At 44.8% G+C, this 18,715-nt stretch overlaps 1 protein-coding gene across 3 annotated transcripts in view; it reads left to right on the forward strand.

Moving 5' to 3' along the window:
* The window catches only part of LRRC49 (leucine rich repeat containing 49), a 1,030,711-nt gene that overhangs the window by 314,661 nt on the left and 697,335 nt on the right, over positions 1-18,715 (forward strand). For all 3 annotated transcript variants that reach the window (XM_078684608.1, XM_078684609.1, XM_078684610.1), the window contains one exon: positions 7,390-7,593. In XM_078684608.1, the coding sequence (XP_078540734.1) occupies positions 7,390-7,593 (204 nt within the window). The remainder of the gene's footprint in view (positions 1-7,389; positions 7,594-18,715) is intronic.

The raw sequence follows: 18,715 nt of genomic DNA on the forward strand, positions 1-18,715 counted from the left end.
ACAGGGGCACCACCACATCACTCAGGGAGCTATTGGCTTTGTGAATAACAATTCTATTAATTTATATATTTTCAAAGCCAACACATATTAAAAAAAGTGTCATTTACAATACCAATAGCTCACACTTTCCTAATGCGAGACCTATTGCATTGCAAATGCTTGTTAATTACGGATGTAGAGCTGGACAAAGGAAATTGGGCTGCTCCCTGCCTTTTCAGATGCGGGGCGAAGCTTAACGCTATGCAGTTTTGTTATCGGCTCCAAAACTCTACGTAAATTGGAGGGATCCCTGGACTCCCGTAATTCTGAGGTAGACCATTGGATTCAACTCCAACCTTGAATTAGTACTTCTCATACAGCCCAGAAGGAACGCTACGCCCTCCCACCCTCTGGTTCACAAATGAGGTACTAGACTTAAAGAAAAAGTGTAAAAGATTGGAACGTGTCTGGTGAAGATAAACAGAGGCTAAGGGAAATCTTTATAATTTACCACAAAGCTTGTAGGTCTGCCCGAGCTATGTATTACTCGGCTAAAACTTCAAGTGTGAGCAATATCCCGAAAGACGTTTTTCTCTTTACTTGATCTGGGAAACGTAGCACCACATCCCACTCTTTTGCAAAAAGATTACAACGGCTAGGCAGAGTTTTTCTGAGATAAAAAAGACACAATATATTCTACTTTTGAACAATCAGATACTCTACCAGACGCTACGTTGGGAACCACTGACCCTCACAATAAGTTGACTCTGTTTCAGTTGCTAGAGACCACTTCGTGTTTGTCCTTATTTAAAACAAATAAATCAGGTGCCCCTTCAAATCATTTGCCTCTGGTTCAGTTAAAGATAGTGAGTGACGTTCTGGATCCTATTCTAATCAACCTACTGAACGCTTCTTTGTTGTGGGGCACAGTTCTGAGAGAATAGAAAGATGCCTTAGTCCTGCCGCTACTTAAAAAAACAAATCTAGAGACATCGAACTGGGCCAACTATTGCCCTATTTCTTTGCTACCTCTTTTTGCTAAGACTGTTGAGAAGCACATTGCTATCCAGCTGTCGGCTCATTTGGAATCTCACAACGTGCTGCACTCCTCCCAGTTTGGATATGGCCTGGAACATAGTACTCTACTGACTCCGATCTGTTAGGTTTCACAGAACACCTGAGGCAGGAGCTGGATAAGGGAGATACAGTGGCCCTTATTCTCTAAGTGCCAGATGTAGGAGACAAAATACCGGTCGGTAACGGCCGATTTCGGCCGTTACCAACCCGTATTTAGGAATTGGCATGTAGGGGCCTTGATTTTACAGAATCGGTAAATTTACCGATTCGGTAAATTTACCGATTCTGTAAAATTTCGAATCGGTAATTTTACCGATTCGGTAACTTCTAGATGTAGGTGGGACTCTTCTGAGTCCCAAAGGCCTTTCAGATTCGGTATTTTACCACCCAATCCAATTGGGTGGTAAAATACAGAATCCAGGTGTGCATGCACACCTGTGCCATGTAACAGACAGACATGCCCTTAGGGCATGTCTGTCTGCCACATGGCACACATGCCTATATTTGGGGTGCTAGAGGGTGTCAAAGTGACACCCCCTGCACCCTTGCTGGAATCGGTATTTACCGAATCGGTAAATACTGATTCGGTAATGCCCATTGATTCCTATGGGCTTCATTAATCTCTCTACAAAACAGCTCACAATACACGAGAGAACAGTCCTAGAATTAGGGCTCAAATTTGTCCCAATAGCTAAAACAAACATAATTAACCTAAAAATAGAGGCTCAAGATCTTTTTAGGAAAATCAGATTAAAGTCCTATTTCTATAACAAAGAATACACAAGAGCATCAGAACCTTCCAATTTATCAAATAAGTCGTCTTTCACTCCGACATCACAAATGGTTCCCAAACAAATTCTTGCATTTGAACAAGCCGTTCTCTCCTCAATCACGCAGTTGGGCCAACAAAAGACATTTGTAAAGAGAAACATCTCGAAGGACCAACAGACAGCAATAAAAGATCTTAGCGAAGACACGACCATTGTCGTGAAGCCGGCCGACAAAGGGGGAGCCCTAGTGGTTTGGCAAAAAGATAAATACATCAAAGAAGCGATAAGTCAAATTCACAACACAGAATGGTACAGAAAACTAACAGATGATCCAACTGATAGGATCCAGGCAGAGATCCAAATCATATTAAAGGAAGGATTGGAGGAGGGCATATTGGGCCCAAGGGAGTATGAATATATGAACAAAAAAAACTCTAGAACTCCCGTGATCTATTTCCTGCCAAAGGTACACAAAAACCTGCAAAATCCGCCCGGGAGACCAATAGTCTCCGGTTGTGATTCTATCTTAGAACCACTAGCCAAATATGTGGACGTTTTTTTAAAACCATTCTTGAGTGATGTAAAATCCCATATTAAAGATACTGGAGATTTTATCAATAAAATTGAAAATTTACCGTTTGATGAGACAAAAGAACTAATGGTGGCGTTCGACGTTAACTCGTTGTATACCCAGATCCCCCAAGAGGAGGGACTGGAAGCCATTGAGTTTTACTTAGACACCAGACCACAGCCACAACGAGTTCCCACTAAATTCATAAGAGATCTGGCCAGCTTGGCATTAAAAAGAAACTTTTTCAGATTCATGGACACTTTCTACGTGCAGGTGAAGGGCACCGCCATGGGGTGTCCTTATGCTCCAGAGATGGCGGTGCTCTTCATGTCCCTGTACGAGGAAAGATTTGTCTATCAAAATAATCCATACAAGGAACATATCCTGAAATGGTACCGCTACATAGACGACGTCTGGTGCCATTGGAGTGGGACCCAAGAACATCTGGCCCACTTCCATGATTGGTTAAACAACAGGCACCCAGACATCAAATTCAGCATGGTACATAGTAACACCCGCTTAACTTTCCTGGATGTTGAGGTCTTTGTCCAGAATAACGAATTAGTTACCACATTACATCGGAAAGAGACAGATAAAAACACCCTCCTTCATTATCAAAGCTTCCACCCACAGAGTCTAAAGGAGAATTTACCGTACAGCCAACTACTAAGAATTCGGCATAACTGCTCAAGAAAAGAGGATTATCTCACAAATGCTGAAATCCTCTGTGAACAATTAAGAACAAGAGGTTATCCAAAAAAGATGCTGAAACACGCAACTAAACGTGCGTGGTTTACGCCAAGAGAGGTGTTGTTAACGAAAAAAGAAAAAAAACCTTTGGAACAGTTGGTGTGTGTTTCCACATACGGTCCCCTGACAAACAAATTCAAATCGATTGTGTTGAGAAATTGGCACATGTTGTCAAATCTAGAAGCCCCATTTGCAAAACCATTGTTTGCTCTAAAAAAGAACAAAACTTTAGGTCAACAATTAATAAGAGCTGACTTGGGGGTCTCAACAGTGAAGAGTGACCTACGGACAATATGGAATTTGAGTCCAATACAGGGCCACCACAAATGTGGTACCTGTATTTCATGCGCTAGCACAATTGAGGGGACTAAATTTGAACATAACTCCATTAGATGGAATCACAATGAATTCACTAACTGCAAAAGTAAAAATATTGTCTACGTAATAGTTTGTCCTTGTGACAAAATATACATAGGCAAAACAAACCAACAAATCACACAGAGACTGGCCCAACACCGCTCTAGGATAAAGCAGAAAGTGTTAACCGCGCCAATGGTTCAACACTTCGTAGAGAAGAATCATACAGAAAAAGATCTACGTTGGTCTGTACTGTCTGGAATCAAAACTCCCCCGAGAGGAGGAAACGTTGAAACTCTGCTATTAAAAAGAGAAGCATACCTAATTGCCATGTTCAACTGCGTGAATACAGGATTGAACGAACAATTTGAAATCTGAATCGTACACTGATGATCACTGTAAAGACGCTGATCAAAAAATTTGTACCGGGGACTACATCTCCCACAATCCCTTGATCACATGACAGGAGTAAATACAAGCGGTCAGGTGACCCATCACCACTGCCCACCAGCTTGTCACGAAAGAAGGCAGAAAACTATGAGCGTCCAGTAGACGAATAGGTAAGGGCTGCTAACCGCGAGGCAAACGAGGCACAAATATGGTACAATCTTTTAAAACCCTTTAATCTCACTTCTGCAGCTACACGCGAGACTAACGAAAAGACAACAAGAAGCGGATTCGCGCATTTTAAAAAAAAGCGGCAGCTGCCTTGCGGACTAAACCGTCAAGTAAGCAAGTCTATGTTAAAGACTGTCATTTTGTTAAAGTTGCGAGCATCTGAATAGTTTACTGAGGGTGTCCTCTATGTCTCGTGCAATACAGAACCCGCCGCAGCAGGCGTGATGGAAACGAGCAAAACGCCAGACTCCCCCTTCTAAGACAACTACGAGGCTTTACAAATGTAAGTCCCATCGTGTGTTTTGATTATCGTGATTGCCAAGTAAGCAAGTCCAAGTTTAAACTTGTGATTTTGCGAAGTTGTAAACACCTGAATAGTTGATTGAGGTTTTTCCCCCATGTCTCACGTAATATAGAACCCGCCGTAGCAGCCAAGACAGACACGAGCCAAACGCCCTCATAGCACAACCACGAGGCTTCATAAATGTAAGTCGCATAGTGTTCTTAATCATCTTGAAAGCTGGTTGCATAAATATAGAGTAGTGATATAACAAATTCCGCTTACCCCTGCAGAATCATTGAAAGCCCACGAGTTCCTACCATGATAGAACTGATCCACAATTTGTAAAGGTAACACATAATGTAAACAGCTTAAAGTACAACATGGATGCGAATGTAAAGGTCCCTTTTTAAATAAGATTTTCCTTGATTTGTTTAGGTTCCCATTTAACAAAAGCCCTGAAGAAAAGCCTGGCGATCAAGACACAGGCTTGGAAACGCGTCGGCTTATTAGGCTCATTTGGCCTATTTGTACCTGATTGATTCTCGAACATTTAATGCACCAAGGGCAACTAGTATAATTTTGTGAATTTATATACAAAAGTGCTAGAAAAAGGCATGCCCTAGTGTAACCAGTCCCCAACTTCATCGAAGTCATACTGTAAGGGTCTGGGGGTAAAAATTGTTAATAGGGTTCTACAACAATCTGCTGTGTAATATATGTAAATACACATCAATATGTATAGTAATGTACAGTTTTGTAGTCTAAATGTTCGTTTGAATATGTGTTGTAAAAAGTGTATATGAACACTATCCTCAGGTGTTTGACAAAAAAAAAAAAACCCTCGGACTATTATTCAAATTGATTCAAGTGAAGCAACTTGCAAAAGTGATTATAAATAAATATATCACAACACCCACAAAATTAAAAAAAAGTTGGGTGGCATCCGCACTAAATAAAACAAGCGGCAAAAATAAAAAAGAGACTGGGTTCCCTTTATTTTTTCAATTCATAGGAATCAATGGGCATTACCGAATCGGTATTTACCGATTCGGTAAATACCGATTTTTACACATTCGGCAAATCAAATTAAGATTTTACCTACATCTTCCCTCCTTCTATTTTACCGATTCATAAATACCGAATCGGTAAAATTCGGTATTTATGAGTCGGTAAAATAGAATTACCTACATCTAGCCCTTAGATGTATGTGCCCTGTCTAGCATTGTTTCACATCGGGTGCTTCTTAAGCAATTAGCAGATGTTGCCATTCTAGGCACAGCTCATGCCTGGCTACATTCCCTCCTGAAAGAACACTCTTTTCAGGTTATTACTCAAGCATACAGTTCTTCGGATTCCTAGCTACTGCATGGAGTCCCTCTAGGCTCCTCACTGAGTCCTGCTTTGTTTAACATCTATGTCCACCCTCTGACAGACATAGTGGTAAATGAGGGATCATTGATCTATTCTTTTGCCGATGACACTCCAACTGTTATATCCTTCTCTTCCAGTTCCAGTACTACCTCGAATTTGGTACACTGTTTCTACAATGTGGCAGAGTGGATGAGCCTTAATTGTTTGAAACAGAAGCAAGACAGAAGTGCTGGTTCTGGGTAGCTGACCCCTGCTATGGGCCCCCCATTGCTGGCCTGAGGAATTATGAAACTGCATTACCCCTAAGCAGGCGGTTAAAGATTTGGGCTTTTGATTGGATGACAGTCTATCCATGGAGCAGTAAATCACTAAGGTCACTCTTTGCTGCTTCGGTCTTCTAAGTTGTTTGAGAAAAATACTGTGGCTCTTACCTCCCAAGTCCCAAAAAAACTATTATGTAGGCCTTGGTAATTTCCAGGCTGGACAGTGGCAATGGGCTATGTCTGGGTGCCATGAACGCCAGCATAAAGCCATTGCAAACAGCTGAGAATGCTGTGGCACATTTGCTTTGCCATATTCCTCGCAGTGCCTCAGTTTCAGTTTCTTAATATCTGTGTCCTCTGCATTGGCTTCCTATAACAAAACGCATTAATTTAAAATATTATGTTTATAATGTCGTGCCCTAGACTGGGCCTGCCTACATTAACTCTGTGATCTGCACTTATGTCCCTAAGCGAGCACTCTGGTCACTGGAACTGAATCTAGCCACTATTCCAAAAGACAGGTTGGCATGACAGGGTGGACGGTCCTTCATGTTTTGGGACCTAAGCTGTGAAACTTAATGCCCCTCCCTCTTCCCCGCTGGAACTCTTATGGCATGTTTAGGAAGATGCTTAAGACCTGGATCTTCTAGTTCTATGGCCATGGTATTATTTATCTCTACCAGCACTGGGAAACCCAGCTGGGGTAGGCCTGCACTCTATAAATAACTAGATAATATTCAGGGTAACGAAGATTACCAGGAAGTAACCGATTCATTAGTCTTCATTTGGGCAGGGGTCGGATCTCTACCTCCATCACACGGATGCAGGCTCTTAGTATTATGAGGGGCCTAAGATCCCCTTCAGTATCCTAAGACTCAAGGGCCGCAGTTCATGTAATGCAGTGCCGTATATTTTCGTATTGCACACTATTAGAAACAATAAATAACTGTAATGCTAAAATAACTTTTTCTTACACTATGTGAGCATACGTATTTTTACCTATGTGAGGTTGGGTTTAACCTTTGCTCACCACTTTTTTTGCAGCTGGCAACCTTTACCTGCTGTATTGTAAATATTTTTAGGTGAATAGCAAAATGTTCCTACAGCAAAAAAGTTAGTATAAATCTCTGTTGTGTTACTATTCCTTGTTCTCTTCCGTCGACTGCCAAGCTGTGTTTAATATTCTCTATATGGTTTGGTGTGTTTTAACATTTATAGTGCAGTTTCACATTGGTGTGTATATATGAAAGGTATGGCTATGAAATGATTTTGTGTCATTGAAAATGTTCGTCATGGAGAGCAGTGGTTACTTGCTGTATTTGCCTAAAATAGTATTTTCTATGTTTTTAGACAAAATTTGACAATGTGCCCAATTATTGAGGGCGAGGAGCAGCTTCATCTGTTAAATTTGCAACATAATGTCATCAGTCGGATCCAGAATCTTTCGAATCTTCAGCGTCTTATCTTCTTGGACTTATATGACAACCAGATTGAGGAAATCTGTGGCCTTTCGGGGTTGAGAGCTCTTCGTGTACTTATGTTAGGCAAGAACAGGTAAAGCTATATTAAAACATGCATTATGGTTTAAGATCGCTACTGCCTTTAATTCCACTTGACCTCACATTAAAGTATATGTTGAAAACTAATGACGAATCTACCATTAAGAAGCTCTTGGATGAAGTACATATTGCAACGGTAGAAGAGCCAACATTAGCTAAACTTTCCTTCCTCGAGCAAAAGTGCTGCTTGTGTAAACTAGCATATTTTGCTCTGACTTGGCAGTGCAGCTGTCACTGAACGTATGTGACAACAGAAAAAGAGCTTTCAAAAGTACTACTGAGAGAGGGACTTTGGCTCCGCCCACATGTTACCTTGAGAATAGAATTTATTGGGAGAATGTGTGTGCTGTAAAAGATACATATTGCACTCTTTTTCGCTCAGAAGGGGTGTTCCCCTACCTAACATGGCCAAAGGCTTCAAATGCAATGACTTAACAGCTTGCAAAGTAAAAACCCTCCACTGTGCTGTGAAAAATTGGCCTAGCAGCAACAGTGTAATCAACCAAGCAGTTACGACGTCTTGATTGTGTACATTTACTAGAGTGCATCAGGACAAAGTTAAGGAACACTGTCAGCATGTCAGTTAATTCTATAACTGATTTGATAGAAGCAGTGATGGCCGCCATCTTGAAGTTGAAGGCCTAGCTTTTTATGGCCATGGTCAGTAGGGTAATCTGACCCTCCTAAAAAGTGGGTGCTTTAATCATGCTTATATCCATTTTCAGATGCCTTCTAAAAGGCAATGGAGCTGCATCTCCAGGTTCGGATTCACGGTGACCAGCTGATGTGGTTTCAAACCTTTATATGCTCGCCTTTAGCACTCTGTAGCCATAACTTCTGTCAATCTTGTTTGAATAGATTTTGGAGTGTCTTTCAGAGTTACTGTGCTGCCTGTGCTCAAGGCAAGGCTCTCATTGGACAGGATCTCCCCAGTGCACTTACCCTGCCATGAGGCTGTAGAAAGATCCAGGGCTGTGCAGCAGGGGCAACCTGGACATTGGCCGCCTGCGGACGAGACCTGTGAGCCCCAGAGTAGTATCATTGGGCTGGGAATGAGCCTGCATCCAAAACATCACGAACCATGAGAAAGTCTGGTGGCTCCGCTTGGAGCTTTGATGGAGACCGCACCTCAGGCAGGCCTGTGTGAGTGCACCTGAGAGATGTGCCTGATAAGTGCAGGGTAAGATGTGTGCCACTGTGAGAGAGTGCAGGGTGAGAGGTATGGCCTGTGAGTGCAGGGTGAGTGGTATGGCAGCGCGAACACAGTGTTGAAATTGTGTGAGTGCTACATAATAGGTGTTTGCATGTGACTTCTCATGAATGCAAGATGAGTGATGTGCTCACGAGTGCGGGATGAGTGGTGTGCTTATACGAGCAAAGGTTAAGTAATGTGCTCACTTGAGTTCAAAGGTGAGTAGTGTGCATTAGTAAGTGTGCTAGTATGAAAGGAGGGTAAGATGCCTGTCCATGTCAGTTCAGATTGAGATGTTTGCTCTTGAGGGTGCAAGGTGAAAGGTATGCTCGTGTGCATGGAGAGTGGAGTGTCATGTACGTGCAGGGCGAGTGATGTGCCCATATAAGTACAGCGTGAGAGGTGAGCTCGTTTGAGTGTTAAGTGTCAGAAGTGTGCCTCTGTGAGCTCAGGGTGAGCTTTGTCCTCTTGTGAGTGCAAGGTCCGAGAGGTGTGCCCCTGTGAGTGCAGGGTGAGCTTTGTACTCTTGTGAGTGCAAGGTCCGAGAGGTGTGCCCCTGTGAGTGCAGGGTGAGCTTTGTCCTCTTGTGAGTGCAAGGTCCGAGAGGTGTGCCCCTGTGAGTGCAAGGTCCCAGAGGTGTGCCCCTGTGAGCGCAGGGTGAGCTTTGTCCTCTTGTGAGTGCAAGGTCCGAGAGGTGTGCCCCTGTGAGTGCAAGGTCCGAGAGGTTTGCCCCTGTGAGTGCAGGGTGAGCTTTGTCCTCTTGTGAGTGCAAGGTCCGAGAGGTGTGCCCCTGTGAGTGCAAGCTCCGATAGGTGTGCCCCTGTGAGCTCAGGGTGAGCTTTGTCCTCTTGTGAGTGCAAGGTCCGAGAAGTGTGACCCTGTGAGTGCAAGGTCCGAGAGGTGTGCCCCTGTGAGTGCAAAGTCTGAGAGGTGTGCCCCTGTGAGTGCAGGGTGAGCTTTGTCCTCTTGTGAGTGCAAGGTCCGAGAGGTGTGCCCCTGTGAGTGCAAGCTCTGATAGGTGTGCCCAGGTGAGCTCAGGGTGAGCTTTGTCCTCCTGTGAGTGCAAGGTCCAAGAGGTGTGCCCCTGTGAGTGCAGGGTGAGCTTTGTACTCTTGTGAGTGCAAGGTCCGAGAGGTGTGCCCCTGTGAGTGCAAGGTCTGAGAGGTGTGCCCCTGTGAGCGCAGGGTGAGCTTTGTCTTCTTGTGATTGCAAGGTCCGAGAGATGTGGCTGTGTGAATGCAGGGTCCGAGAGGTGTGCCCTAGTGAGTGCAGGGTGAGCTTTGTCTTCTTGTGATTGCAAGGTCTGAGAGGTGTGCCCCTGTGAGTGCAAGGTCTGAGAGGTGTGCCCCTGTGAGTGCAGGGTGAGCTTTGTCTTCTTGTGATTGCAAGGTCTGAGAGGTGTGCCCCTGTGAGTGCAAGGTCCGAGAGGTGTGCCCCTGTGAGTGCAAAATCTGAGAGGTGTGCCCCTGTGAGTGCAGGGTGAGCTTTGTCCTCTTGTGAGTGCAAGGTCCGAGAGGTGTGCCCCTGTGAGTGCAAGCTCTGATAGGTGTGCCCCGGTGAGCTCAGGGTGAGCTTTGTCCTCTTGTGAGTGCAAGGTCCGAGAGGTGTGCCCCTGTAAGCGCAGGGTGAGCTTTGTCCTCTTGTGAGTGCAAGGTCCGAGAGGTGTGCCCCTGTGAGTGCAAGGTCTGAGAGGTGTGCCCCTGTGAGTGCAGGGTGAGCTTTGTCTTCTTGTGATTGCAAGGTCCAAGAGGTGTGGCCGTGTGAATGCAGGGTTTGCGATGTGCCTTTGTGAGTGCAGGGTGAGCTTTGTCCTCTTGTGAGTGCAAGGTCCGAGCGGTGTGTCCCTGTGAGTGCAAGGTCTGATAGGTGTGCCCCTGTGAGTGCAGGGTGAGCTTTGTCTTCTTGTGATTGCAAGGTCAGAGAGGTGTGCCCCTGTGAGTGCAAGGTCTGAGAGGTGTGCCCCTGTGAGTGCAGGGTGAGCTTTGTCTTCTTGTGATTGCAAGGTCCGAGTGGTGTTCCCCTGTGAGTGCAGGGTGAGCTTTGTCTTCTTGTGATTGCAAGGTCTGAGAGGTGTGCCCCTGTGAGTGCAGGGTCTGAGAGGTGTGCCCCTGTGAGTGCAGGGTGAGCTTTGTCTTCTTGTGATTGCAAGGTCCGAGAGGTGTGCCCCTGTGAGTGCAGGGTGAGCTTTGTCTTCTTGTGATTGCAAGGTCTGATAGGTGTGCCCCTGTGAGTGCAGGGTGAGCTTTGTCTTCTTGTGATTGCAAGGTCCGAGAGGTGTGCCCCTTTGAGTGCAGGGTGAGCTTTGTCTTCTTGTGATTGCAAGGTCCAAGAGGTGTGGCCGTGTGAATGCAGGGTTTGCGATGTGCCTTTGTGAGTGCAGGGTGAGCTTTGTCCTCTTGTGAGTGCAAGGTCCGAGCGGTGTGTCCCTGTGAGTGCAAGGTCTGATAGGTGTGCCCCTGTGAGTGCAGGGTGAGCTTTGTCTTCTTGTGATTGCAAGGTCAGAGAGGTGTGCCCCTGTGAGTGCAAGGTCTGAGAGGTGTGCCCCTGTGAGTGCAGGGTGAGCTTTGTCTTCTTGTGATTGCAAGGTCCGAGTGGTGTTCCCCTGTGAGTGCAGGGTGAGCTTTGTCTTCTTGTGATTGCAAGGTCTGAGAGGTGTGCCCCTGTGAGTGCAGGGTCTGAGAGGTGTGCCCCTGTGAGTGCAGGGTGAGCTTTGTCTTCTTGTGATTGCAAGGTCCGAGAGGTGTGCCCCTGTGAGTGCAGGGTGAGCTTTGTCTTCTTGTGATTGCAAGGTCTGATAGGTGTGCCCCTGTGAGTGCAGGGTGAGCTTTGTCTTCTTGTGATTGCAAGGTCCGAGAGGTGTGCCCCTTTGAGTGCAGGGTGAGCTTTGTCTTCTTGTGATTGCAAGGTCCGAGAGGTGTGCCCCTGTGAGTGCAGGGTGAGCTCTGTCTTCTTGTGATTGCAAGGTCCGAGAGATGTGGCTGTGTGAATGCAGGGTCCCAGAGGTGTGCCCCTGTGAGTGCAGGGTGAGCTTTGTCTTCTTGTGATTGCAAGGTCTGAGAGGTGTGCCCCTGTGAGTGCAAGGTCTGAGAGGTGTGCCCCTGTGAGTGCAGGGTGAGCTTTGTCTTCTTGTGATTGCAAGGTCCGAGAGGTGGGCCCCTGTGAGTGCAGGGTGAGCTTTGTCTTCTTGTGATTGCAAGGTCTGAGAGGTGTGCCCCTGTGAGTGCAGGGTGAGCTTTATCTTCTTGTGATTGCAAGGTCTGAGAGGTGTGCCCCTTTGAGTGCAGGGTGAGGTTTGTCTTCTTGTGATTGCAAGGTCCGAGAGGTGAGGCCGTGTGAATGCAGGGTCCGAGAGGTGTGCCCCTGTGAGCTCAGAGTGAGCTTTGTCCTCTTGTGAGTACAAGGTCCGAGAGGTGTGGCCGTGTGAATGCAGGGTCCGAGAGGTGTGCCCCTGTGAGCTCAGGGTGAGCTTTGTCCTCTTGTGAGTGCAAGGTCCGAGAGGTGTGGCTGTGTGAATGCAAGGTACGAGAGGTATGCCCCTGTGAGCTCAGGGTGAGCTTTGTCCTCTTGTGAGTGCAAGTTCCGAGAGGTGTGGCCGTGTGAATGCAGGGTCCGAGAGGTGTGCCCCTGTGAGTGCAGGGTGAGCTTTGTCCTGTTGTGAGTGCAAGGTCTGAGAGGTGTGCCCCTGTGAGTGCAAAGTCCGAGAGGTGTGCCCCTGTGAGTGCAAAGTCTGAGAGGTGTGCCCCTGTGAGTGCAGGGTGAGCTTTGTCCTGTTGTGAGTGCAAGGTCTGAGAGGTGTGCCCCTGTGAGGGCAAGGTCCGAGAGGTGTGCCCCTGTGAGTGCAAGGTCCGAGAGGTGTGCCCCTGTGAGTGCAAGGTCCGAGAGGTGTGCCCCTGTGAGTGCAAGGTCCGAGAGGTGTGCCCCTGTGAGTGCAAAGTCTGAGAGGTGTGCCCTGTGAGTGCAGGGTGAGCTTTGTCCTCTTGTGAGTGCAAGGTCTGAGAGGTGTGCCCCTGTGAGTGCAAGGTCCGAGAGGTGTGTCCCTGTGAGTGCAAAGTCTGAGAGGTGTGCCCCTGTGAGTGCAGGGTGAGATTTGTCCTCTTGTGAGTGCAAGGTCTGAGAGGTGTGCCCCTGTGAGTGCAAGGTCTGAGAGGTGTGCCCCTGTGAGTGCAGGGTGAGCTTTGTCCTCTTGTGAGTGCAAGGTCTGAGAGGTGTGCCCCTGTGAGTGCAAGGTCTGAGAGGTGTGCCCCTGTGAGTGCAGGGTGAGCGATGTGCCTTTGTGAGTGCAGGGTGCAGCACAATAAAGCCCTAAGTATTGATATTGCCAGTGCGTATAGTGACCAACCATCCATAAATTTCACGGACCGTCCGTTATTTTGTTGTCTAATCCGATGTTTGTAATCATTCTTTTTACGGACGCCTTTTGACCGTAATTCTGGGGTTTGCAGGGATCTGGGCTGATCCCTGTGAGAAGCCGCAAGAGTTTTACAGCTCTCTCTGTTGGGGGCCAGGCGCATTTCTTTGAAGTGAAGTAAAGGCTTCAACAGCTCCTCCTGGATACTGTCATTTAGCCCCATTGTCATTCTGTCTGTAGCGATGCTCTCATACAGAATGACAATGGGCCATGCTGCAGTTGCAGCATGTAGGGCGTCTGTGCCTGCATCGGCCTGGGGAACAGCAGGATTGCATAACCTTTCAGAGACATACAGACTTGTTATTTAGATTTTTAATTATTAAAACTGTTCTTGCTAACCTACCTAAAAGTAACATTCTGTCAGGTGTTCAGAAGATTGAATGAATAACAAACTAATTGCAACTTATGTGCCACTGAAACAGAAGCCATGCTTTGGGGTTCAGGGTTTGCGCTTCACTTTGAAATATAGGGCTAATGGCAAAGACTTCTGAGCCGGCCTGCAATTATAAGACCATCATAAACATGTAAATTTAATTCTGGTGAATAATGTATCTCCTTGAGAGATATCTGAACTTTGACTAATCCCAGTTTGTACTCATCATAAAGTAGAGCAGAGGGACAATGTGCCTCTTGCAAATAAGAAATAATGTAACATGCTGCTCATAGAATTGTTTTTATGTAGATGGTTCAATGGGTTCCTTTGGAAAATAATAAAGATGTATTAGTAAGGACAACTCCCAACCACAATGTTATGTTTTGAACCCAGAGTTTGTATTTATCCTGGCCCATCGCTCTTGAAGTTCAAGTAGAAGTTTATTGAGATGAACAATATTGGTATTACAAAAAGCAAAATGAATACATCATCAGCAACATGGATAATAAACTAGGATATCATAAAAAATATCATAAGGTAAAATAGGGAAGAGGGGAAAAAGAAAGGGAAGAGGGAGATGAGGCTAAAAATTCAAAATTTACATTCAATGAGGCTATATAACATGGGAAGCAATGCAAAAATATGCGGAGAATTAAATACTAGAGAGGAAGAAGGAACAAAAGGTTATTCAAGGGGGTTTCGAGACTTCTTGCTGAATTGGGGGTAAATGAGAGGATCGTTTGGCACAGACATCCAGGTAAAGGGTGATGGGGAGCCATAGCGCAAGTCTTTTCGGGGCTAGGGAGATGGGATAAACAAATGCAGTGTCCAACCTGTGATTATAACATACATTGAACCACCAGGCTTTAAAAGTAATACCCTTGGAGTCTTTCGAGTTAACAGTAATTTGTTGAAACGCAACGGCTAATAACAAATCAATAATATGAACATTTGCTTCAACATCAACCCAGGAAGAGGAAAGTGAGCCAAGAAAAATGTCAGTGATAGAAAAGGGGATAGAGGTCTGGAAGATAGAATTGATTTGATTCCAGACTTTAGTCCAGAATGCGTGCGTGAGAGGACACATGAAAAGCATATGAAAAAGTGTGGCATTAGGGGCGGAGCAAGACCAACATAGATCCGGAGTCAGAGGGAATCGTTTATGAAGGAGAGATGGCGTATAAAGAAGTCGATTATAAAGGAAAAAAAGTGTTTGTGTAAGAGAGGCAGCTCTGGAGGACTTACGAAGCTTAGTCCATATTTTATCCCACAAGGATGTGGGCCAAGAGACAGCGAGGTCAGATTCCCACTGCTCTTCAACTGTAGTTTTAGGCCTAGGTGATGGAGGGTTATGAAAGGAATGATATATGGAGGACGCTGAGGAGTTGGAACGCAATTGGGTGTATAGAGAAGAAATAGGAGTAGTAGAAATCGCAGGTGAATTAGAATAAGAAAGGGAGTCATATGCAGCCATAACTGCGTTCTTGAGTAGGATGTATTTGTGGACAAAGGAGGAAGGGAGAGAGAAGAGTCGACTGAGAACTGGAAAGGGTGTGAGGACAGATCCAGTAAAAAGTTGGGAAACCCAGATTAAACCTCGCTGCCTCCAAGTTTTCCAGTAAAAGGGTTTCAATTTGATAAGAATGCTGTTATTGTACCAAATAGTGGTGGCGAGAAGTTCTGTAATGGAGGAGGGAGGAGCAGGAGCAGAGGCTAAAAGTAGTTTCGCAGTATATTTGTGAATTGGAGTGGACAGAAATTGGGGTTTGCGGGAAAAGGAGAGATACTCAGCAAAGGAAAAGGGAGAAAGAGAAAGGCGTTCAAGTTCAGCCCAAAGAGGAAGAGGGTCGATAGGATCTTTAAGCCAGATGGCAGCCTGTTTCAGGAGGAAGGCTTTATGATAAGCGGGGAAGTTTGGGAAGTTAACTCCGCCTTCCGATTTGGGGAGGCGTAGGCGTGATAAGGACATACGCGGCTTCTTTCCAGACCATAAAAATGAGGATAAGGTGGAATTGATTTTAGCAAAAAATTTGGCAGGGATGGAAACCGGTATATTAGAAATGGTGTAAAGGACGATTGGGGAAAGCATCATCTTAATGGTGTCGAGACGGCCCCACCCGGAAAGATATAGGGGGTGCCATCTAGAGGTGAGGTCAGACAGCTTTTGAGTGCATTTAGTAAGGCATAACGAGATAGTATCTGAAACAGAAGGAGTAATATGCAAGCCGAGGTATTTTATATGAGATGGGCTCCATTTGAAAGTAGATGCAGCAAAATCAGGTTTAAAGGTGAATTTGGTGAGAGGTAGGATTTCACATTTATCGCTATTGAGCTTATATCCAGAAAGATGGGAATATGTGTGAACTTCGGCAAGGAAAGCTGGGATGGATACAGATGGATTCGAAATGAAAAGTAAGATGTCATCTGCGTAGGCAGCTAACTTAATTTGCGAGTGAGCAAGAGGGAAACCATGAATGCTTGGGTTTTGGCGTAGCTTAGATAAAAAAGGTTCTAGGGCAAGATTAAAAAGAAAAGGGGAGAGAGGACAACCTTGTCTAACGCCTCTACCAAGGCCAAAAAATGAGGAAATGAGACCATTGGCACAGACCGCTGCTCTAGGATTTGCATAAAGAAAGGAGATGAGGAAAATGAAATTAGGGCCAAACCCAAACCATTTTAATGTGGAGAAGAGGAATGACCATTCTACCCTGTCGAATGCCTTCTCGGCATCTAAAGCGATTGCGGCCAGGGAACTATTAAAGCGTGACGACTTAGATAAAACATTAAAGAGGAGTCTGGTGTTGTCGGAAATGAAGCGGCCCTTAACAAATCCTGATTGTTCAGGGCCAAGGAGATCTGGGAGAAAAGGATCTAATCTGATGGCTAAAGATTTAGCATATATTTTATAGTCAATGTTGACAAGTGAGATCGGTCTGTAGTTCTTGCAATGTTGGGGGTCTTTGCCCTCCTTTGGTATAACGCAGATATAAGCATCTGAAAAAGTGCCCAAGGAAGCACCGCTGGTCTTGAAGGAATCAAGAAGGCGAAATAGTTTGGGCAATAAAAGAGTGGCGAAGTGTTGGTAAAATTCGACGGTAAAGCCATCTGGGCCGGGGGCCTTATCTTTCTTAAGCGAGTGAAGTGCAGTATGTAGTTCGCGAATGGTAAGGGGAGTTTCAAGGGAGGCTAGGTCAACAGGAAAGTTGGGAGGAGGATGTATGCTGGAAAAGAAAGTGGAAATAGAGTGATCAGAGGGTTGAGTGCCGGAAGAGTAAAGTGTAGAATAGAAGCGAGAAAATACCTCCAGGATGTCAGCATCTTTATGTTGCAATATTGAATTAACATCAAAAACAGACTCAATATTCGATTTGTTTTGTTTGACTTTCAGATAATTAGCAAGAACTTTCCCCGCCTTATTTTTCCCACCATAAAATTTCGAACTGGATTTCAAGAGGTACAGTGAAGCGTCATCAGTAGACTGTTTGTTGTAGTTCATTTTCGCATTAATAAGAGCTGTCAAACTTTCCTGGGTGTGAGAGGTGTAAAAGGAGTGCTCTAGGGTTTTGATCTGAGACAAAAGATCATTGGTACGCTGACGAGCAAGTTTACGTTTTGCCGCAACATGTCTGAGGATAAAGTCTCTGGCTGCAGCTTTGTAAGCGTCCCATACAGTGTGAGTGGGTAAGGAGGGGGTATCATTAATAACAAAAAATTCGGTAGTAAACTCAATAAAGGAGGCGGTAAATTTGGGATCAAGAAGGAGGGTGTTGTTGAATCGCCATCTTTTAGGACCAATGGATTTAGGTAAAAAGTCAATGTTGATTAGAACCGGGGCGTGATCAGAGAATACAATGGGGCCAATCTCAGCTTGGGTGAGGGATTGGGAGAGATGGTGGGAGAGAAAGATATAATCAATGCGGGATTGAGAATGATGGACCGGGGAATAGAACGTAAATTCTCTATCGGTTGGGTGACATAATCGCCAGGCATCAATTAATTTGTGTTGAGAGATGGCGTGTGTAAAAAGCTTGTGGGATTTATTAGAGAGATTTGGAGTGTTTATCCAAAAAGGGGTCCAATGGTAAGTTACAATCGCCTGCTAAAATGAAATTATCATCAATGCATTCAGTAATACGAGAGGCAAACGCACTCCAGAAAATTGGACTCCCACCTGTAGGGGCATAGACATTGAGCAGAGAAAAAGGGACACCTTTAGAGGAGAGTTTGACAAATAACCATCTGCCGTCGGGGTCAGAGTCAGAGTGCAACACTGAGTGAGTAAAAGATTTCCGAATTAACAAAACAACACCATTTCTTTTGCCATCACCAGGAGCTGAAAAAACCTTTCCCACCCAACCTCTTTGGAGCTTAGCAGCCTCACTGTCAGATAAATGGGTTTCTTGTAAAAAGGCAATGTCTACATTTAATTTAGCTAAATGGGAAAGTATCTTTTGCCTCTTTATGGGCGAATTTAAACCTTTAACGTTCCAAAAAACAGTGCGTACTGACATCAAGAACGAGTAAAAAGGGAGAATGTAGACAGGAAATGGAAGAAAGCCTCACAAAATTCGAGAAGGGAGAAACTAGAAAAGAAAGAAAAATAAGAAAGCTCGAAAAAGAAAATAGCAAGAAAAACACTAATAGGGAATAGCATGAAGAAGGAAAACTTTGTGAGAAGAGAGAAAAATCGTAATAGGAAAGTAATATGAAAGTGGACAAGAGAGAAAGCAGTAGAGAAAGAAATCGATATAAGGTAAGTGAAAGATACTGTGAAGAAATAACATGAGAAGGGATGCAAAGGAAATAGAAAGGGTGCCCGAAGTAAAATGGTAAGAGAAGACAGAAAAAGAATGTGAGGGATAATAGAATACCAGAGAAGTGGATATGCCAAGAAGATAAAAAATAGGAAAAAGTGAGTAGAAAAAAGTATTAGAGAAGAAAAGCATGGAGTTAAAAAGAAGAAGGCTAGCATATAACAATTTAAGGAAGAAGGGAGAAGAGAAGAAGTAGAAGAAAATTGCAGAAAAAAACCAAAAAAAGAGAGAAACAATTGACTGGCAATAGGAGAATCAGATAGTAAAAATAAAAAGCAGATCAGGAGCAATCCAAAAAATAGTGACCTCAAAAGAACCAGCAATAACAAG

This window comes from Lissotriton helveticus, chromosome 3_2 (assembly GCF_964261635.1).
Source record: "Lissotriton helveticus chromosome 3_2, aLisHel1.1, whole genome shotgun sequence".
Classification (NCBI taxonomy): Eukaryota; Metazoa; Chordata; class Amphibia; order Caudata; family Salamandridae; genus Lissotriton; species Lissotriton helveticus.